This window comes from Temnothorax americanus, unplaced genomic scaffold (assembly GCF_048541705.1).
Source record: "Temnothorax americanus isolate GAGA-0224 unplaced genomic scaffold, ASM4854170v1 Scaffold38, whole genome shotgun sequence".
NCBI classification, from domain to species: domain Eukaryota; kingdom Metazoa; phylum Arthropoda; class Insecta; order Hymenoptera; family Formicidae; genus Temnothorax; species Temnothorax americanus.
The window spans coordinates 593,379-617,086 of record NW_027509526.1 but is presented as its reverse complement, the minus strand read 5'-3'; the positions used below and the strand labels follow the sequence as shown (position 1 = coordinate 617,086).

Below are 23,708 nucleotides of genomic sequence, written 5' to 3'. Positions count from 1 at the left end.
AAAAATATAATTAAAAAAGAAAGAAATTTTTGAATATTTAAATTTTGAAAATAATTGTTGCATAACTTTTTTGCACCTCATATATGTATATATGTCTACATTATGAGAAACGTATATGCATTTCTGAATCAAGTTGAGTATAATTACATGAATTATATAATAATTACAATAATTGGTTTGTTACAATGCAACAATAAAAAATAAAATAACATTAAATAATAAATCTGATCTTATCAAATAATAACAGTGTTTCTCGCTATTTTTTTACTAAAATAACGTTAACCACTAAAGAAAATTGGCTATAGCGTTCAAGTAGCAATTAATCGAAAACTGTATTCTTAAATTTTTAGAAAAATAAACAAAAAAACATCAACTACATAAAACGCAAGCCACAGACGTTTCAAAATTTTTTTTAGATACGCGGTTAAACAAAAAGTCACAAACACCTACTTTTCGTACTATTCTTCCGTCCGTTCGTCCGGTCGTCTATTCGTTGACTCAACGTACTTCCGTTCCGCAATTCGGCTCAGCGCTCAGCGCCAATTCAACTCGGCACATACATACGTGCTTCCGGCCGACATTCTGTAAATTTCATAGCTATCTACATAGGGGGATATCTCGTGTGCATGATTGTTCTGGTACAGCCACGGCTAGGACTCTAGTTCCTCCTCCGTTCCTGCAAACAGGGACGATTTCGACGACAACGATGTCGACGATAACGACGACAGCGACGACGACGACGACGACGATGACGATGACGATGATGATGCCGGACATATACCTACCTGGCCGGTTCCGCGCGCGTCCCAAATGATGGCTCTGGACCGACTCGTTCTGATGACCGTATCGACCGCATACGAATTGACGAGCTCGGTCTGCGTGGTGGGTAGAGCTTCTCGCCGACAAACCGTGATAAGCTCAGATTATTACACACGGGATACCGACTCTGACGTGCCGTTGCGGCGGTGCAGGATTAAATTGCGCCGCGGCACGACGCCCTACTTCGTATTACGCCCCGCCGGCGAAGGCGACATACGCGCTCGCGTGTGTGTGTGTGTGTGTGCGTGTGTCAAGATACGCGTGTAATCTCGAATGAATGCATTTCTAGGTCCGGTACGTACCTATTCACGTTTGCGATTGCGGCGCGCGCATTTGAACGAATGGCTAATTTGTTAATTAATTGACACTGACAGCTAGCCCGCGAATTTGCGGTTTTGTCTTTGATGAAGAAGCGAAGAAATTTTGGCTTATATATATTCGCTTATGTAGAATCAAAAATGTAGCATGGATATTATAGATGCAATTTGTATGTGTTAAAAATAGCGAAAGTTAGAATGATCTTTAATCAGTTTTATTTTTTAAGTAAAACTTCTTTCTTAATTTTCTTCAAATTTTAATATAAAGTATATAAATAAATTAAAAATGTCAGTAACATCTCGCAATATCTCTGAAATTAAGGAGGTCCTTTCGTGAGAACAAGTATTAGATAAGTACCTAAATTTGATATATGTTAAATATACAGTAATAAGGGACATGTGTACGAAAAATCAAGTGAGGTTACCGACACTTTACAAAAAATAAGTAATTCTAAATGTGCGTTCGCGGAGCGTGCCATTGTCATTCTATCCTTATTTACATCTAATGAACGAGAAAGATAGAATGATGCAAATCGCCACGGCCGAGGTTTTCAACGAATAAAATATATATATACTTAGCGATCAGATGAATACATTATTCATGTCTTAAAATATTCCTTGAAGTTTCCGAATTTCGTACATACCTTGAAAATAAGGGCTTGCCGAATGTTTTGCTCTGATATATGAGGTTAAATAAGTAGTGGATCCAATTGCATTTGTTTTACTCGTACTGTCATGCCTGACCTAACCTAAATCGAGTCCAACCGCACTACTATTGTGATATTTTTTTTAATTAGTAAATAATTAAATATGATTAAATCGTGCGTGTAAAATCATGTTATATTATTATAATTATTGGGATGTTGTGTAATGTTTGTCATTGTTTGTTTTCAATTACCTCATGACGGACTGTTACTTGACTAACTGGGTCCGCGAAAGGACCACCTTAAGTGTTATGAAAGAGGTATACCTACGTAGGATTAGTTTAATTTTTAATACGAGGAGATTAAGAGATTAAAAAATAAGACGCTCACGGCAATAATCTTATTGGAATATTACTTTCATTATTGTCCGTGAATAATGTAATCTATAACCTCGAAGTTACCTGGTTAAATTACTTGCTGGTTCTAAGATGACAGTCATATATTATTTATCCGAACTAAAATTTTTGAATAAAATTAGCTTTTGATGCGACATATTTACGTCGACCGGAATAAGGTTTAACTTAACGTAGGAAATTCTCTCTCTCAGCGATCTATACACAGCTGACAAAATCCGGCATCATGCGCGCTCTGGCAAAGATAAATGCATATATCTGCTATGCGTAAATAGCATGCATGCATAATTCGGAGGTTCATGATTGTATATGATTTGCGCGGCATACTAATGCATTAAATTGGACTACGCTGCAAATTAGGTGGGTGTTTGTGCGCGGGGAAAAGGTAACGTCGATGGTGCTGATAGTCGGGACGTGCTGTGAGAATTAAGCGATAATAAACATAAAGATTTCAGAACGAAGAGTTAATCCCCTGCGGATGAAGCGCGAAATGAGTATTTGTAAATGACAAAATGATTGCGACGAACGATCGGAACGGATTGTACGAATAATACGGCCCGAGTTTTTCTCATAACAAGCGACAAATTGCGTTTAAAAATTTGTACGCATCAAAACGCGCCAATGTTATGTATACGTTGCACACTTTTTGCCGCATTTCTACAACTTTGCCCCAAGGTATTGCGTAAATGATTTTGTCATTGAGTTATGGGTTGCCGCTTCGGTGATTGTCAGGTTAATGCTATCAGCAGCCCCAACTTTGGCTGCGTTTCGAAATTTCCCGTCAGAGTTGTGAACGTCATACCGTCGTATTTTTCTCTAACGGACGACGCATAATGATAATATTTGTAACGATCCTGTCGGATTCAATAGCTCATTTCGCACGTTACTCTGTGCAAAACGTAAGCTCGAATGCAGAGACAAGCTTAATTGACGCCGGCAACGCAACGAGCGCGCGATGCTCAGTATTTACTCTTTCAGACGGAACTCGGTAGTACAAATAACACTTAAATAACGTAGAATTTTCCGACAAAATCTTGCAGAATTTAAATTTTAAACATAAACAGCTTGTTTTAATTGTCAAATATATATTACATAACACTTCAACAAACTTTTAAGGTTCCTGGGTAGTCACCATGGCCATATTGAATTTTTTGCTATCGAGGCGAGAAATTACCCTATTTTAAGTTGCGGTAAATTCCGAAATAAAAAGACATTTTAATAAAAAATCACTATAAATCGTTTCAGCACACTTCTAAAATTTAACAGATACTATTCTTTTCCTCGACAATAAACAAACAGCCATAAAACGAAGTCTAAACATACGGAAAAACAAGCCGTTTGACGACTATCGAAAGAAGTGGAGAATATTCCTTCCGCTATGTATTTCTCTTGCAAATCTTACCATACGTTAAATTTTACGAGTTTCACGAATACGTTATAGCACAAGTACAGAGCAAATAATAAAGAAATTTAACGCAACGCAAAATAGGTTGTCAACATGTCAAAAAAGACAGAATTCTCCATTGGAAAGAGTTCTTATTTCTGCCGCGACGATACGTCGCCACCGTCAACGTAGAGTTCTCAGCTTAGGGACCAGGAGCCTTAAGACACGCGTCAAGATAGAGAAACGTGTCGTAATTTATTATTTCTTTACGTTGTATACGCGCAAAGAGAAAATGGTTCTCTCATAAAACCGTTATGGTAGAAACGCATTATTACTCTTTCGAGGGTAAGAAGAGAGTACGACAATGGTAGTGTTTGCTGCATCAGAGTTTACGTAAACATTTTACAAAAGCGCGCACATTTCTCCCGGCGTCCCTGGAGGTGAGGAAAATGCACTTCACTAAGCAAGCATTTTATATAAATGTATACGGAAGATATGCGATAGTCGCAATAAACATGTTGTCTGTTTATTGCGAGGTAAAAAGGAAAACCCAGCGAAGAGATCAGGCTGCAAAATATCGTACTTTAATGTCATGCCACGGGTACGGGTAGTCCGCCAAGATACAACTTGGTTAGGATCCCCACTAGGATTTGCTTTCCGAAACTTTCCAATTTCATCGTGATTGCATAAGATGCACGAGACTTCGGTAGAACTTTGTCAGATATCGTCGGGTAACTTTGAGATAAATATTAACGATACAGGCATCAAGAAGAAACCGGGCGCATCTATAAAATACGTTTAAATGTAAAGAAGAAGCGATCGAATTGGAGAAGAAATGCTGAAGTGAAATTAACATGAGAAATTATTTGCTGGAAATAACGAATGAATCTTACGTTTGTTAAAATTTTAATACTCTTGTTAAATAACGGATTTGTTACATGTTACTTCCACATCATATTTCGTTCTTTCGATGATATATAATAATAATAATAATAATAACAGAACGTACCTCGTATGAGAGTAAATCGATGGTACAAGAGTGGACAAGATATAATAGCTGTGCACGCGGATACAAATTTCCGAGATTCGAAGAGCAATTAAGTCTCCTTGAAGATCCTAAACAAGCCACTGGCCTGAATGTATACAGAGGATTATAAGCGAATACAAGCGCGATTATATTTGCATACGTTTGGGAGATATATCTACTCACAAGATTGCATTGCGGGATTATCATAATAAAATGAACATTTAGCGTAGATTGAATGCGTCATAATCTGGATCAAATTGAAACATTTCACTAATGATGGGCTCTATGTAGTGCACCATTATTAAAGCTTTCTCGGAATTACTTTCAAATTCTTGAAACCGTATTTTTTAATATGTGTATTTTGCTATTTTGTGTGTGCTGAGACTTTTAAATCTGTTCTCTCAAAAATGTATTTTTTATTATGCAATTATTATTGTTACCTGTGCATTTGTAATAGATCGCTACAACTGGTTGCATACATTTGTTTTATAATGCATTATCATTAAAAAGCTTTCTCGAAATTATTTTTAAGATATATTGCTACCTATATTTGTAGATATATACTGCATAGCACATGTTTGTTTTATAACCTCTGACAAGATTTAAAACTATTTTGTTAATGTTTAAATAATTTACAAACCAAATGTTTTATGCAGTTGCTAAATTATGGTAAATTGAAATGATTGTTTAATTAAATTAATTAGTTCAAATATTCTCCCAACTTAATACAGTCCATATACTCAGCGATCAAAGCTAATATTAACTATGTGTATCGTTTAGTATATAATTTAGATTTGCAAATATTTATTTTATAGCACTATGTTTTGTAAATAAATAATATTGAACAAAAAACAAAAACAGTTCTACAGATTTCTAAAATATTTTAATTTGTATACATATGTATGTGTATTATATATATACATATATATACAATATACATGTATATATATATATATATATATATATATAATATATTTTTGTTTAAAAAATAAGTAGTAGCATAACAGTTTTAAAATAGATAAACTTAAGTACATACTTTTAACTAATTTAGAGTTAATTTTTCTTAATAAATAAATAAAAATTCCAACTTTTAATATAAATATTAGTGTTGCAAATCAAAATTTCAAGATTCTTTTTCGCGAATAATCTGAAAAAAATAAAGATAGCAAAGTCTTTTTGAATTTAATTTTGAATTATGAGCTTATTATTATGTATTTATAAATTGCTATAACAAATTAATATATTAATATTAGCAATATTAACTAAAAAGTTTCAACAACAAAATCGTTCAATCAGCTCGCCTTCGTAACTTTTCAATTTTATTTTCTCGCACTTTTTTTATTGCATAAGGCGGATTTCACCTCTAAACCAAGTTTTGAGTGTAAAAGAAACTGCGCTGTAATTCTGAAGAACTGAGACTGTCAGGTATTTCGTAGAATCGCGCGCGCGAACTTTTGCGACTTAGAATACACCGGAAGTCGACCGAGAAACTAAATCGTCGTGTACGTTTGATCCCAAATAGTTACCGTCTTGTGAGAAGTATCGACTTTTCCTTTATATTCTAGCAAAAATGGAGTCCAATTGAGGGATATACATAAATTTCCACCGGCTTACATCTTTTTGCTGTGAACGTTTAGCGACTTGTAAGAAAATGCATTTTGCTTCTTATTGAGAAAATGAAGTTAATTTTGTTAAATTGTTTGGCAAAACATTTATATTTATGCATTTTCTATTTTACATCACGGAATTGTGCCGATGCTTTTTGTACCATTAACGGATTTAATTCTTGTATAGATAATAATCATAATAATATTATTACACACAATTAAAAATATTATATGCTAAATTATTTCTAAGATATCAAAATAAAAAGTTTTTATGAAATCAGAAAATAAAAATGATGTGTATATAGTAAATAATAACTCTGTAAATTCAATAACTGAATAATCTGAAACAAATAAATTTGAATATATTACACTAAAAAACGTTTATCAATTTTCTTTTTATAAATAATTAAATTAATTTCATAATTTAGTAAATACATTTACATAATAGCTAGAAATGCAGTATTTTATTATATTTATTAAAAATAAAATAATTTTTGTGTTATTTTTTGAAATTTACCAAAATAATCGAACACATGTTATACACATATGTTATATTAAATGTTTATCGAAGAAGCACAGTCAAACATTCCAAAAATACCCAATTTATACTAATCGTTTATAATAAATAAGAAATTTCCCGGCGACGATTAAATTATTAATTAAAAAGAGCGCAAATGCTTGTACATACATTCGACGTAGAAAAAAAAAGAAATTACTCGAAAAATGTATGTAAAAACAGAATAATGGTCGCCCGTTTGCGCGCACTTTCACTCATGCAACTTCCATGACAGGTTTTCCAGGGCGCACATTAATTACGCGACAATGAAAAAAAGCTCCCTGTGGCGCAATTCCGAAAAAACAGAATTTATCTTTGGCACGTGACTTCGATGAATATTAATTTTTGAGCGCGAACGTGCGAAAGAGAAAGGGAGAGAAAAAAAAATTAAAAAGGGATGGAAACGGAGAAAGAAAGAGAGAGATATATATATATTGTGACGTGACATTTGTCACGTCCTCCACCCAGACGGTAGCTCGGCCGAGGGGAAGGTCAGGGATGGCGCCTCGACTCGAGTCGAGGAAGGGCTACTCGCGTTAACTAACCTTTTTACGCTAAGTTTCGTAGGGATGACGGGTGGTGCCGGAGCATGGGATCGCTGACCGAATGTAACGACGATAGTCGCGACGAGGGAAGAACGAGCGCTCGGAGGACGTACGGCGGAGTGGTCGGACCAACGGGCGGGCTACCGGGACCTGCCGCTGGAGAAGCGCCAGGAATGTCTCGCACAGCGTAACCCAACCCCGCCGCAGCATAAACACGGGTGCACCACCGCGACTGCAGCGCGGGTGGACGACCCGCACACTTCACCCTACGGCGCCCAGAGGGCCGAGCGGCGCGGCCACGGCCTGGCCAGCCGGGCGGGAAACCGCGAGGGGCCCGCGCACAACCAGCAGCCAAATCATACGGGCCGCGGGAAAATGGTGGAAATCGTCTGCAACGTCGCGAACAGGGCGACACACACGACCAATCGGCGGGGCGGAAGAACCGCGAGCTTGAGGGCGCAAGTGCGGGGGCCCGGCGTAGTCCCGCCGAACCGACCGCCGACCACTCCTCACTGTCGATCGAGCCGCTAACGAGGAGCCACCCCTGGACGAGCGCCCCGACGCCGCCGAGCAGCAGCGAGCAGCTAGACTTGTAAGATCTCCACTCCGGTGCTACCAAGTAATTGTGGGCTCGATCTCGGTCGCGACCCGGCGCAAGTAAACGTGTATATCGAATAGATTACCGTGTGAATCGGCCTGATTACGTGTCGTATTTAGCTACCGGCTCCCGCCGTCGTGGGTGCCGGGAAGATTATCGCGGCTGTTTGTCGGGATCGCGGGCCCGTGGCCGGCCGAAATCGTAGCCAGAAACATTTTTGAGAGCCCTACTCGAAAGCTTGCGTACGATCGGCTGTCAATTCGCGGCTATCGCCGTGCGTGTTTTGTGAATCGTGGACGGAGGCGTGCCGCGGGCGGTACACTCCGGTGCATATTGTGTTTAGAGTTGCGTATTCGGGTATATTGTTGCGTGTCGTGTACGGAAGTCCCGTGTGCGTGTCGGGAGGGACCGCGCCGGTCCCTCCTTGTAGTGCATCGCGAGCCTCGCGGATATTTTGCGTCGCGTGCGCGGGCAAATATCGTCGCGCCTGCTCGAGGAAGAATCTCGCGAGCGCGCCATTGCGTGGCGTTGCGTATATCGTGTCGTGCGTGTGCGAATCGTGGATGTCGAGCCGGTGAGAATTGTTATGTCGGGTGAATAAGAATTGTTCATGTCGTGCGTATAAGAATTGCTGTGCGTTCGGAATCGGGGGATTAAGGCGGGGGCGGATTGGCGTCACCGCGTGGTCGCGCTTATCCAAATCGAGATTGCGGGGCTCGCTTGAGAGCCTCGTTCGCGTAGGGAGTCTCGCGGGCGTGAACATCACGTATTCCGTGCGTGCTTTAACGGCCGATCCGATTACCGCGTTGGTACCGGCCATTCGAACGGTATCCGGCCCTGGTTTCGGCTAGCGAGACCGAGGGAAATCGGGTTGCAATATATATACATATATATGTTTAATATCTTGACAGCGACATTGTTTAACTGGCTTTGACTTCGAAACAGGTCGAGAGTCTTTTTATTTCGGCTCGTTAATGGCGCGCGCATGGCGGACACACTCGGGCCTTCATTCGTAGCAACTGGATTTTATTTTTTGCGAAATCGAATAATGGAATCAAGCGCGGCGCAGTGCGTGCGTTTAAAGCTCACTGGGTTGGGTGTATCCGTTTAATCGATTTAAAATCCATCGTCGACCCAAATCACTGCCGGCGGAAGGACCTACCTACTGCCGAAGGACTCGCCGCCACTGCCGCCGCCGCCGCCGCTGTTGGAATCCGAATTGAAATTAATAATGCTCTGTGCAAATGTCCCGAGCGTCGCCAATATTTGCGCTCCGCTTCGGTTTACCCAACATCGACACTCGTCGCGCGCGCTACCTCGTTCAATTGACATCACTCCATTAGCGCAAGCAGCGAATCCGCCGCGCGCCGCGCGCGCGCCGGTCCCCGTCAATGAAGCATAACCATTTAACCATTTTATTTCACGCGCGCTGCCGCAGCTTCGTCATCCTTTCCTGAAACGCAATCCAGAAGTCGAATAGTATGCAGATGTCCCGTTTGTAAAGAGAGATTATCTGTAAATTCGTTATTGATTTTGTTCATTCCAATTTCGCGTGTAAATTGAAAGCTTCTAAAATATCTATATTTTATGATGTTATTTTGTTTACGTTTCACAACAAATGACTTTTCCCTTAATTAAATTACCTTTTATTATATATTACTTTTTTAACAAACATCTTGAGAAATATTAAAATATGCGAGGAAAATGCTTAGAATTTTTTCTCTCAACTTTTTACACTTTTTACAAATTCTTTAGAAATTAAAGTCGAACGTTTCTCAATACACAAAAGATTTAATTTAAATATCTCCTCTAAACATTACAATATATTTCTAAATATAACTCGATATGTTACAGAGGAGAGGATTCAAGAATGGTGTCATTAGTAAATCTCGAAAGAAAGTATGAAATATAACGCTAATAGATCACGTTGACATTTTACGGAGCACGCTGATTTCCCGGGTCTGCTCTATAACTTGACGACGACCTCCGAAGCGCTCGCCAGGGGTTGCCTACCCGTATAGTCAGAAAACCCCGCTCATACATCGTATTTCCCTATAGTAGGAAACTGTATAGAGTGATGTAGTGTGTGAGTGTCCCCTTGGCGAGGCATTAATGAAACTCAATGTACACGTATGCGGATAAAGATGAGAGTGTGGTGCATGGTTCATGAAGTCAGTGGCCTTGCTCGTAAATTGGACTAACTTGGGACTATCAGTGGTATCGGGCAAAGCGGCGTAATGCATTATATCCGCACATATACCTATATATACTATATAGTAAATATATCCCTTCAACAAAACAGAGTGTTTCAGAGTTATGATTTTCTCGCTCGATACAAAATGGCAGATTTCACGTTTGCACGTATATAATGTAATTATATACATCGATTAAGCTGGAAAACGTTAATTGTTGAAACATGAGTAAACGTTAAATGGTAATAAGTTATTATATCGCGCTGAAACAGTAAAATTCATGATAAATCTTGGAAATATTCACGTAGATATAAAGGTATTTTGAAATTTGTGGGAACTGGGAAAACTATAAATAGACAATAACCAGCGGTTGCTATAGCAACCTGTTACATCTGCTTTTAACGCACGACAAAGGGGAGTTATGCATTTGACATTGCGAGGAATGTGACTGGCAAAATTTCTTTTGAAACTTCACCATTTATACGATCAAAAAATCTAAACGTTGTTGGACGGTGGTGACGTGTACATACATACGTGCACGTATGTATTTTATAAAGTGTATTTTTCTTTTTAAATCCTGTGAATAATGTCATGACTTTAAAAATTCTTATAACATCTGAAATGCGCGGTCAAACTTTTGAAGACAGTGCAAAAAGATGTGTGCGTTTAAAATAAAATAGTATGCAAAGAGTCTTAACTATTGCAAGTTTTGTCAATATCGCCGTCCAATCCACTTTTTCAATCGACTATCTCATCGTTTTTTTTTATCACGCAAAAATGTAAGGGCGGCCCTTTTGGATAAATTGTGAATTTGAATCGTTTTGTTGCTATCGGTTCCGAAAAGATGATTGCGTCCAATTTCAACAGATCCCGTTTGTTTGTTTATTTGCTTCTTTGTTTATGCGAGTATCGCGCAAGAGCAGCCGGATCGATTTTTACAAAAGTTTTAGCGCACCTTAACGCAGACGGATCCGATTTGAAATATACGTTTTGTTAAATCAAGTTAATTAATATTTGATTGCCGAGACAGGCACGTAAAGAACGTATCTTGTATCCGCTGCCGGCTGTAATGGTATGGTATGTTGATAATTAATTTCTAATTATAAATTAGCGCGGTAAGCGATAAATTGACACTCGCATTATTGGTAGTCGTATTACGAATTTAATTAATGACATATTATAATAATGGCGCAAAAAAATTGAGCTAATATTTATGCAATGTTTGCTCCGTCGTTTATCGACGCAAAATTTTATCCGACGTATTTACGTAGAAACGTGAAATTTTGAAACACGTAGGTTGAGAAAACACGTTTGACATGTGAAGGAACACTCGAATGAGAAACGTGAGATGAAACTTTTCTGTTCCGACTTCACCGCGCTTCTGCGGCGTGTGTGTGTTGCTTTTTTGACCACGCGTGAACTCGCGCGAAGAGCAACGTACGTTACATCGCATGTTCAGACTTTGCGTGAAAAAGAGCACCTCTAATGTCTTGTCTTTGTATAGGAGGCAAGATCTTTGAGATGCCTTTGCGAAAAGTATTCGAAGCGAGAAGAACGTAAAATAAAGAACGCCGCCCGCCGATATCGCGTGCAAGTGAGCCGTGTGCGGTCAGTGTAACTCCGTGTTTTTCGCTCAATACCGTTACATTGTTTGTAGTGAAAAAAGCGTCATTTCATTATGTTTTCTCTCTCCTAGCTTTTCCATTTGTTGGAATTTAACGGTGCTCGTTTCGTTACCTTTATTACGATTGGAACGTGTGCAGAAAGAAAACAAACAGTCAACAAAATGAAAATTTTTTCCCAATCTCTTATTCAAGTTCGAGGCCGAACGTTCGCGCGTTTTTGATCGCGCTTATTCGATCAACGTTTAACTGCATTGCGTTAAATAACGTGGTCAATTGCGGGATTCTCCTGGGGCGCGTCCACTGTCCAACAAATTCCAGCGCTTTCAAGGTACGCACAGAGAGCGTGCGTTGATTAAAGGAACATTTTACGTGCGCGTGCTTCAAAGAAATGAATTAATTCATCAGCGGTTTTGAAAGAATATTCAGTCGGCGTGCGCTAAAATCAATCATCACGGCAAATTCGTTCACATGTACTCTCGATACTTTCAAAGTTCAAAGAACTTTTAGATTAATTTTCTTAAACTTTTAAAAAAGTGCTGTAAGTTAAAGCTTCGCTGCAGTAACCGAATTCTTCAATTATTCATTTACGTAAACGTGTATATTTCAGAAACTTACATTGTTACAAATTGTTAGCCGCGGTAAAACCTTGTTTTGTTCATAAATTACTGGCGGAAGCGTTGCGTTATTAAGCTGACTCCAAACAATGTGTTCACTTGTCAAGTATTTGACGAATCCAAATGGGCCTCATTCGGGTGACGAATTTAATTGCTTGTTGCAATACAATGTTGTTGCGTTGACACGTGTACATTAGTCTACCCACGCGGCGTGACGCGCGTCTCGGTTTGGCATATGTATCAAGTGAATGTGTTGTTTGTACAAAATCCTTTTTCATAGCAAATTTGTAATTTACAATTATACTCTATAAACGCTTTATTACTTGCCGCGGTGAAAAAGAAATAGGGATACGAGTCCAGTCGTTTCAGACAGCAGATGAAATTGCTATATCAATTATTACAATGCTTATTATTGTCTAGCACAAAAGAAGTAATAAAAAAGAACAAACTGATGAAGATGTCACATCCAAAGTAAGATCTTATCTGTAAATGATATTACGTGCAAAAAACTTTAATATTACAAGCTGGTTTTATAACTATCAATCATTTGCTCATATTGTGTGTTATGTAGTGCGTCAAAATTGATATAATAAAATAATTTTATATTTATTTATAATTACAAACGCTGCAACAACTTACAGATAGCTTTTATTTAACGAAAATTAATCGATTTTGTAAGAAGTTAATGTTTAAAAAAGTGTAAGAGTTTAATTAATTAATTTATTTTATTTTAATATTAATGGCAACTTAAGTTTATGTTTAATTACTAATATATTAGGGGTATGCAAAAGTTTGTCTTTTTTAAATTTTTTTTATTTACATATAATATAAGTACTTACTACACTTCAATATTTTCCCTCATTATCTATAACCTTCTGCGACCTTTCTGACAAGTTTCGGATTTCGTTACGAAAAAAGACATCGGTTTGGAGGTAATAAAGTCATCGAGTTATTTTTGTATCTCTGCCACATCTCGAAAGCGCTGTCCGGTTCGCTAAAGTATGTTGCATCGATCGGAATAAATGATAATCCGAAGGCGCCAAGTCAGGTAATCGAGTTCGCCGCTTACGGAAGAACTTCCCATTCCCAGCCCAAATTAAAGATGGTTTGCTGAGTGGTCCGAGCAACGTGCGGTCTAGCGTTATCGTGTAGCAAAATGACTTTTCGACCTCCTTGACTTCTGAATTTTTCCCATTTCATGCAGTCGTTTTGTAACTGTTGCTTGGTCAACTCTTATAACTGTTCTGCAAGTTATTTTTGCAGTTCTTCTATGACAGGTTTTTACTCAACAACGCTTTCAAATCATCGGCCTCCAATTTTTGTAGCGTTCCAGAATGTGGTTGATTACTCACGTCAAAATTACAGTCCTTAAAACGACGAAACCGGTATTTGCACGTCTTGTGAGACACAGCACCTTCGCTAAGAATACAGCAATTTAATTTACATGTTTCAGCAGCGTTTTTTCTTTGCTGGAACTTATCGCGAATGCAGTGTCGAATATAAAGCTTATCGTCGCTCATTGTGTTCATTGTTATTTTGTAAGGTTATTTTGTAAGGTGCACCCATAAAATATGGCATTTTATGGTACATTCCGTTTCACGCATGCTGCGCAAAATGCATCATTTATCCTTGTTTAACATTCGATGAACAATAAGGATAAATGATGCATTACATGCGCATCATGCGTGACACGGATAGCAAATAGTTCGATACAAATCTTACAAATACACAAAAAGGCGGGAAGAAATTATTTAAATTTAAAATAATTATATTAGAACGCTGAAAAAAAAAGACTAAAATTTTTTCATACCCTTAATATTTACTTCAGAAAATTCAGAATTTATAACACGCGGTTATTGTTATGATTTGTCGAATCTTTGTTACGGAATAGTCCACTCAAAACTAATCAAAAAGTTAAATTAATTTCTTGCAGCAACTTTAAGAAAAAAATATTACGTAAGTATTAATAAGCTCTTACACAAAAAAAAATAATTAATTTCACGTGTGAGTCTTAATTCTATTCCCCATATTTATGTGATAATTCTTATTAAGGAGCGTTGAATTAGATGCAAACAATATAGAGAATCTAGAACAGACGCAAACAGTTACATTTCTCAAAATGATCCTAGCTAGATCAAATGACTCGACACTTCTCACGCGCAATATTATGCGCACGGTCGTAAAGTTAGATACGTGGAATAACTTACTGTCGGCATATTTTCAGCTGTCTATGTCTAAATCTACGTTTATCAACAAGCTAATAAATTGACAGAATACATATATGCATTTCCATAGTATGTATAAAATTTTTGAATGTTTTTTTATTTTTTTATAATAAACTTATTTTGTCTTGTTTATTATATTATATATAATTTTAAATTGTTGTATTAAATATTTATTCATACCGATTAGTTTTATGTTGTAATTCAACATAAATTTTTTCTAATATTATGTTAAAATTTTCCTTTGATATTGCAAATCTTTTAAAATAATCATCATCAAAAAATAAGTAACATTTGCTTCGCCAGTGAGAATAATAAATACCATTAAGCATTGTTATTGACTGTAACTGGCAATGATTATAATCGTAGCAGCGATTATACTCGTCGTGACGAATCGTCACCCCATTTTTCGACCAACGATTCTTGGTCATTTTTAAATTGATGTAATTTTAGATGCTTATAATATAAGCGTCTTGATTAAATAATAAAATTTATTGCGAAAAATATTACCTCAGCCAGGGTTCGAACCTGGAACCTCCCTCATTCCGTGCGGGCGTCGTACCAATTCGACCACCGAGGCATGTGGCAATATTCATCGCAATAACAATGTAAGATGGAACACCGATTTTTCAGTGAACGGTGTAAATTCAAACCGAATAAGTAACATTTGCTTTGCCAGTGAGAATAATAAATACCATTAAGCATTGTTATTGACTGTAACTGGCAATGATTATAATCGTAGCAGCGATTATACTCGTCGTGACGAATCGTCACCCCATTTTTCGACCAACGATTCTTGGTCATTTTTAAATTAATGTAATTTTAGATGCTTATAATATAAGCGTCTTGATTAAATAATAAAATTTATTGCGAAAAATATTGTTATTGCGATGAATATTGCCACATGCCTCGGTGGTCGAATAGGTACGACGCCCGCACGGAATGAGGGAGGTTCCAGGTTCGAACCTTGGCTGAGGTAATATTTTTCGCAATAAATTTTATTATTTAATCAAGACGCTTATATTATAAGCATCTAAAATTACATCAATTTAAAAATGACCAAGAATCGTTGGTCGAAAAATGGGGTGACGATTTGTCACGACGAGTATAATCGCTGCTACGATTATAATCATTGCCAGTTACAGTCAATAACAATGCTCAATGGTATTCATCATCAAAAATTTCTAAATAACTTATACGTGGCCTGATTATACGTGGTTTTCGTCGATTCCTTCTTATTGGAAGATCATAACCCTCGTATTCATCAAATAATAATAAAAAATTAATAATTCTATCCATATGTTACATAAACACGTTTTTGTAGATATTTTAAATAAAAATCGAAACACTTTTATTCAAATTAAAGAGAAGTAGTATAATATATTTGAAAAAATTGGTTAAGAACGACATACACAACGACAAATATCTTGTTGTTGGCGACACTGCTGATTGAATTAATCGTCGGTTAAAGTTAATTGGCGTTGGTCGAAGTAGCCCTATCGATGAAAAGTTCAAGTTGCTTACATTTTTGAAAATTTTTTTTTGTTTGAATGTTGGTATTTTACAATTTAACAAATAGATTTTTAAATTTTAATCTTATAATCATATATACTTTTCAATATTTGACATTTTTCTGGAAAAATTTCATTTTTTGAAAGTACATTATTTGAAAAGTACAAATTTTTACTAGAGTTTTATGTAAAAATTAATTGGTTAGGTTTAAAAGACTCAATGTATGTTTCGTAAATTTTGTGTGTAGTCTTAAATTTTACACTTTTTTCCTTTAAATTCAAGATTTTAATTTTACACGTTCTCTCGTCCTTATACTAGAGAAAATCGATTTTCTTAGGATTTTCTTGAAATTGTGAATATACGTTAATTTAGATGTGGTTTATGCGTGGTATAAATTTCAGTACTTCTTTCGGTATAAAAAATAAAAATACTGAGCCTCAAAGTTAAAAAAAAATTTTTAAATTTAATTTTTTTTAATTTTGGCATTTTTTCCTTATAGAACTCGACAAGAGGAGCAACATTGGTTCTCTTGGCCAACCTCGTATTTCTTACCGTTTGGCCTGAAAAACCTTTTCATTAGTAAAAGTTGAAACTTTGAGGTTCAGTATCTTGATTTTTTATACCGGAAAAGGTACTGAAATTTATACCACGCATAAAGCACACCTAAATTAACGTATATTCACAATTTCAAGAAAATTCTAAGAAAATCGATTTTCTCTAGTATAAGGACGAGAGAACGTCCTTAATGGATACAAGGATCGTATATTATTTCGATTGATAGCGACACAGATTTTATACGTACTTGATTTCTACATCAGTAATTTGAAGAAATTGCAGAATATGTCACATATACTGCTAATTAATTGCAGTTATGCGGTAAAGAATGAATCAAGCGCCACTTTCTTGATTTTTAGTTCTGTATTGCGAAGTGCTCAAGAAGGCCTATAACACCTATATTGTGCAAAAATAATCCAACTCTTATCTGTAACGTGTTATCCCCTGGAGACACAAAAACCAACTACCAGTCGCATAAAAAACAGGTTACGATGTATGGGTGACATCTCAAAGCATTACCAAAAATCTAAAAATTTCATAGATTGTTCTATTGTTACGTCTAAGTATCTGTGTAAAATTTCAGCACAATTCTCTTACTGGTTTAAAAGTTATTTAATTTTTTTGTTTGCATTAATTTTTATCATATCTCGGGATTGGTTGCACCAATCTTATTCGGACTAGTCGCAATCGAAAGCTTGTATCAACATTATATTTAAAAAATGTCGTTAGATTTTTTTTATTACGGCTTTAGTTTCTGAGATATTTTAATCAAAAGTTGACGTATGAAATTTCTTCTTATTCTTATAATTTGATGAGAAAATAGCATTACAAATTAAATCAAATTTTGTACATATGCTAACGAAACTATGATAAATATTCGTACAAAAGTTCATTTGGATCCACTTACTCGTTTAAAAATTATTTACCTAAAACTGTAGCAAAATGTAGTCAGTACGCTGCATAACCTATTTTAGTCTATGAGACTTGGCAACATCGCAGTGAGGCAATACAGGGGACCTATTATGGACTTGTTCGGAATGGATTACGATCGGAATTGTTCAGTTATTTCCTAGATTTCTATAGTCTTTTCTAGGGAAAACGGAATAATTCCAATCGGAATCCATTCCGAACAAGTTCATAATAGGTCCCCAGATCGATGTATTAAAAGTATAAACACTTGGAGTCAATATCAAAATTTTATCGAAATTTTTTACGATATTCAACATTTTTTGGCATTTTGATTCCGCGCTTGAAAGGTGACAGGCAGTAATGCCAACGTAGAAAATAATGCGGTGTTGCTATATTTAAAGCTGGCATTAAATGGTATATTTTAGGTTTACATTTTGTTTTAAAATTAATAATTAAATATATATAACACTTATTACTTTTATATTAAATATATATTTAAATTATTTGATTCGATTTTCCTATAGTAACCGAAAATCGTTTTATAAATTATTTGTTTTTTCGTTTTTTGCAGTTGATTTCAGGGCATTTTCAAGACCAAAAGTTTCTGTCGTTGATTACAAAAAATATTAAATACTCCCTTTCTTGAAGACGTTAAAAATCATGTTATTTTACGATAGTTGAACTTCTTATGTAATATAAATTTATTTATTTGATATTTCAAACGATATATATATATATATATATATATATAAACCTAAGAAATCTGCAGTTTTCAAATTTTAATCACTTTTTGTTGGTATTGTACAACCCAAACATCTTTTTGATCATTATATAATATGAGATAATGTTGGTGCAGAGTTTTATTCCTATATAATGTTTCACGAAATTTACTCTAACGGAAGAATAAGGTTTTGGAATTGGTTCCGCATTGCAGAACTGCGTCCAATTAATATTATGCCTTTTGGTATAATTCATTATACATTTATTTTTTCATCTTCCACGGTTCTTGTATAAGGTGAATGCTCAGTTCACACTTTATTTTTTTAATTGCATAGATGTGGCACAAAAGCTGACTCCGAAACTTTTTGACTTTTTACTTACAGTTCCTTCTATATACTCCGTCCAACGAGAGATCATGGTTGATTAAATATAAATAACAATAGGGCACAGAGCCGCGACAAAGTGTTCGCGTTAAATTATTTTTATTTTTAATAGATATTGTTGCCCTATCGTTATTTATGTTTAATCAACCATGATCTCTCGTTGGACGGAGTATAAATTGTATTTGCATGGTTATTTTCCAAAATTTCGTTACAAGTACAATTTTTAGATTAGACTTTGAAATATTAATGCGCGATTATCTGAGTGTGCTCATAATGAGAGCAAATACCTACATACAGTCGACGCTGTTGTCAAATCTAATCTTTACTGTGGCAGCTCGATGTCTCATCCTTTTGTTTTTGTAAAGTCCGTATCAGATTATGGATTAGGATTGAGATTGGATTGAAATTTGACCAAACAGAGCAATGTTCACTAAACTTAAGATTACACTACAAATCCAAGTGTGTTATTTTTGCACGTATAAATGTCTAAAAATGACACATTTGACTAAAGCTCTTTTTACATGTTTTTTTTGCGAGTTAAATTACGTCATTTAACATGTTTAATCGTGTATTAAATTAAAAGTTAATACGTTCAATCGCATTAAATGACATGATTTAAAACGGCAAAACATGTTGTAAAAAGAGTTTCAACTAAAATAACACATTTCGATTTGCAGTGTAGTTTTCTTTATTATAATTAAATTTTAATCAAATTTTAATTCCAATTCTTAGTGTGATACAAGCTTTTAAGACTGTGTTGAACTGAAGTAACTATGTAACAACGCCGTATTAATACACAGTTGGAAAATTTGTGTTTTTAACATAAATCACGTATTTCAAACGGTTCACTCAAATTTTTGTGTTAATATGGATGTGTTAAATAGTAACATTGATATTATGTTAATATTTCAATAAAAAAGAAATATAATTTTAATCGCAATTTAAAGTTAATTGTGTGTACAATTAATATAACTTTTATGATGAAATTAACATGCATTTTGCTGTTTATGTAACAACTCAAATTTTTGATTGTTATAATATATAAAAGTTACATTATTTATTTGTTAAAAGATGTTTCATTTCTGAACAAAAAATTTATGTTAACGTAACACACATTTTATTTTAAATAGTAAATATATAATATGGTGGTGGTGGTGGTGATCGTGGCCGTCATCGTCGTCGTCGTCGTCGTGGTGGTGGTGTTGGTCGTGGCCGTCGTCGTCGTCGTCGTGGTAGTGGTGGTAGTAGTTATACTAGGAATCATCACACCCGCATTATTCAACGGTACTGAATTTACAAAACATTGAGTTCCCAATGACGTTGAGTCAAATTAAACAGTTCGAACGACTCAACGATATATCCGTCAATGTCTATATCATCGAGGAACAGAAGACTTCAAACGTTCTCCCGATACGGCTTACCGACCGCACGATTGATAAAAAACATGTGAATCTGCTGTACGTGCAGAACCCACGAGACAACAACGTGGGACATTTCGCGTGGATTAAGGATCTATCCCGTCTCGTGAGCTCGCAATTGAGCAAGAAAAAGAACAAAAAATACTTTTGCGATCGGTAAGTACCTATACTATTTTAATAATATATATAGTTTTATATTTTTTTGTAAAAAAATTTATAATATTTGTGTTTGTTTTTTTTTGCAGATGTCTTCACTACTTTAGTTCGAGCGACAAGTTGCAGTCTCACACTGTGGACTGTCGAAAGGTAAACAAATGCGCAATCCGACTACCGAGCGAGGACAACAAGTGGCTCAGCTTCAAGAACTACAGCAGGACAGAGCGACTTCCCTTCGTGGTGTACGCCGATCTGGAGTGCGTGCTGCAGAAGACACAACCGGAGACGGAACACGCGTCATACGCCTATCAACATCATCGGGTATTATAGCATACTACGTACAGTGCTCGTACGACGAAACGTTATCGACGTATCGATTTTGTCGCGATAACGACTGCGTCGCGTGGTTCGTCGAGGAACTCAACGGATTGGCGCATCGCGTAAAGAACATCTTGTCCGACATTGTATGCATGGTAGACCTAACGCGAGACGAGTGGGAGACATTTCATAGCGCGACGAAATGTCACATATGCGAACAACAGTTCGCACCTGATGATAATCGTGTACGCGATCATTGCCACCTGACCGGGCGTTACAGAGGTCCAGCACACTCGACGTGCAATCTGAATTATAAGGAATTTCACTTCATCCCAGTAATATTCCACAATCTGTCGGGCTATGACGCGTACTTTATTATCAAGAAGATAGCTGCCGCGTTCGAAGGCTCAATTGATGTACTGCCTATAACAAAGGAAAAGTACATTTCATTTACTAAACACGTGAAAGACACCGCGAAAAGATCTGATTTGCGAAACGATATAAAATTAAGATTTATCGACTCGTACAAATTTCTGAGTGCGTCTCGCAAAATTGGCATCCTTCCTCGATAAGGATAAATTGAAAATTATACATTCCAAATTTTCCGCGTTATATCCGACGACGATTTCGAATTATTGACGCAAAAAGGTGTCTTTCCATACGAATACGTGAACAGCGTCGAAAAGCTGGAGGATACGTGTTTACCGCCGCGCGATTCATTTTACAGTTCCTTGACCGGTGACACCGTATCCGAGAGCAATTACGCGCATGCCGCAAACGTATGGCAGCGATTCTCCGTTCGAACCCTGGGCGAATACAGCGATCTATACCTGAAAACCGATGTCTTGCTGTTGGCCGACGTGTTTGAAAATTTCCGCGATAGCTGCGTCGCGAGTTACGGACTTGGTCTCGCGTACTACTACACTTTACCAGGCTTTACGTGGGACGCGATGTTGAAACATACGTGTATCAATTTTGAACCACTGACCGACATTGACATGGCCATGTTTATCGAACGTGGTATACGCGGCGGCCTGAGTCAATGTTCCGGCAGATACGCGAAGGCCAACAACAAGTATATGGAGTCGTACGATTCATCGAAACCGTCATCGTACCTAATGTACTTCGATGTCAACAACTTATACGGCTGGGCGATGTGTAAGCCACTGCCCTACGCGGAGTTTCGATGGGTCGAAGACGCGTCAAATTTCGACGTTAACGCGATCGCTTTGGATTTGCCTACGGGCTATATTCTCGAGGTCGATCTCGAGTATCCGCAGGATAAACACGACGCGCACGCTGACCTACCGTTCTGTCCGATGCGCGATAAACCGCCCAGCAAACGGCAGGACAAACTTCTCGCCACGCTGCACGATAAGGAGCATTATGTCATCCATTATCGCAATCTGCAACAGTGCACGCGCCATGGCATTCGCATCACTAAAATACATCGCGTATTGCAATTCGCTCAATCTGAGTGGCTCCGCTCTTACATCGAACTCAATACAAAATTCAGAACACAAGCCAAAAATGAGTTTGAAAAAACGTTATATAAATTAATGAATAACGCTGTTTTTGGGAAAACGATGGAGAATGTACGAAATCACGTCGATATAAAATTAGTGACGAAGTGGAAGAGTAGATACGGTGCAGAGGCAATGATCGCGCGACCGAATTTCCACAGCAGTAGCGTGTTTTCAGAAAATCTGGTAGCCATCGAACTGCGCAAACTCGAGGTGAAATTCTACAAACCGATCTACGTCGGCATGTGCATCTTCGACTTGTCGAAGGTGTGCCTATACGAATTTCACCACGAATACATGTCTCCCTTGTACCGCGACTCGTGTAGAATCATGTATACCGACACGGACAGTTTGATTTATCATATCAAGTGCGACGACGCGTACGAGAACATGAAACATGATATAGTCAGGCTCGACACAAGTAACTATGCGGTAGATAACGCTTATGATATGCCTCTCGTCAATAAAAAAGTGCCGGGCCTGATGAAGAATGAAAACAACGGGGTCATTATGACCGAATTCGTTGGACTTAGGGCGAAAATGTACGCCTTGCGAATCGATGGCAAAAAAGGATTGCCATTGAGCGGCACGACCCACGCATACTTGCTCAACACATCGATGACGGTAAGCATGTAGTGGTAGCCTCCGTTGAAACGTGAGTACGGGCGCATCTCAACGATATCAGCTTGCCACAGATCGTCGTATCCTCGCACTATGACGTGTCTGCGGAGAAAATTTCTTCTCGCCGATGCGTGCAATTCGTCCACCAACCGTCGCTTTTCGATATTTTTATCGACATCGGTCGATTTTAACGGTCTCATGTTTCGTTGTCGCCGTTTTTGCTTCTAATGCATCGTTCGTAGCAGTTTCTGAACAGTTCGTAACCGCTTCTGAACCATTCGTGAATCGTTCGACAGCCGGTCGACAATCGTTCCTGAATCGTTCGTTGTCGTTCGTCGTCGTCAGTTAACTGCTTCTTACCACTCATCGTCATCGTCGTCGACGTTCTTTAGCCGTTTGTAGCCTTTCCTGTCTCCGTGTAGTTCGCAGCTGTTTCTAAACCGCTCGTAATCGTTTCTGAGCTGTTTTTGAATCGTTCGACAACCGTCAGACAATCGTTCTTGAACCGTTAGACAATCGTCCGACAACCGTTCTCGAGTCGTTTGTTGCTGTTCGTCGCCGTCGTTAATTAACCGTTGCCTCTCTTCACTCGTCGCCTTTCGATAGTCGTTTCTGCTAAACCGTTTGTCCATTGTTGTTTGTTGTCGCGTCTGATTCAACGATATTCGCACGTCAAAGCTTGTTCACCGCAGTCTGTAACGCTCGCACGTCCTTCTCGAACGCGGTAAGCTTCTCGTCTGACTCTTTCCGTTGATCTGTCAAACTTTTAACATACTGATCCATGCATAGTTTGTTTACCGCGTCACCGTCAGTCTCAGGTTGCGCTACGCGACGAATCTTGCACGAACTTGCGTCAAAATCCGTGGCGGTGCGACACAGAGCGTTGTCGCGCACAAAATTTCTCACTAATCCGCTCCACTGATAATGATAGGAAATGGCATTTGTCGCGTCTTCGCGCTGCTCGAACAATCTAAATTTATTGATAGGCATTTTGACATCGATAGAACGGATCGCTGTTGCGCCGTTTAAT

General features: G+C 37.5%; 1 protein-coding gene and 1 long non-coding RNA gene across 2 annotated transcripts in view; both read left to right on the top strand.

Moving 5' to 3' along the window:
- Positions 1–7,316: 7,316 nt before the first annotated feature.
- LOC143902172 (uncharacterized) overlaps positions 7,317–23,708 on the top strand; it is a 41,670-nt gene continuing 25,278 nt past the window's right edge. The window contains exon 1 of the long non-coding RNA XR_013258285.1: positions 7,317–7,904. This is a non-coding gene — a long non-coding RNA (uncharacterized LOC143902172). The remainder of the gene's footprint in view (positions 7,905–23,708) is intronic.
- On the top strand, positions 19,728–22,726 carry LOC143902161 (uncharacterized). Its single transcript, XM_077414859.1, has 2 exons — positions 19,728–20,216; positions 20,306–22,726. Exon 2 carries the CDS (start codon positions 21,485–21,487, stop codon positions 22,691–22,693), a length of 1,209 nt encoding a protein of 402 aa, XP_077270985.1. The 5' UTR covers positions 19,728–20,216; positions 20,306–21,484; the 3' UTR covers positions 22,694–22,726.

What these genes read in the sequence shown, in the direction of transcription:
- LOC143902161 (XM_077414859.1), top strand. Translation starts at nt 21,485, where the DNA reads ATGTTGAAACATACGTGTATCAATTTTGAACCACTGACCGACATTGAC.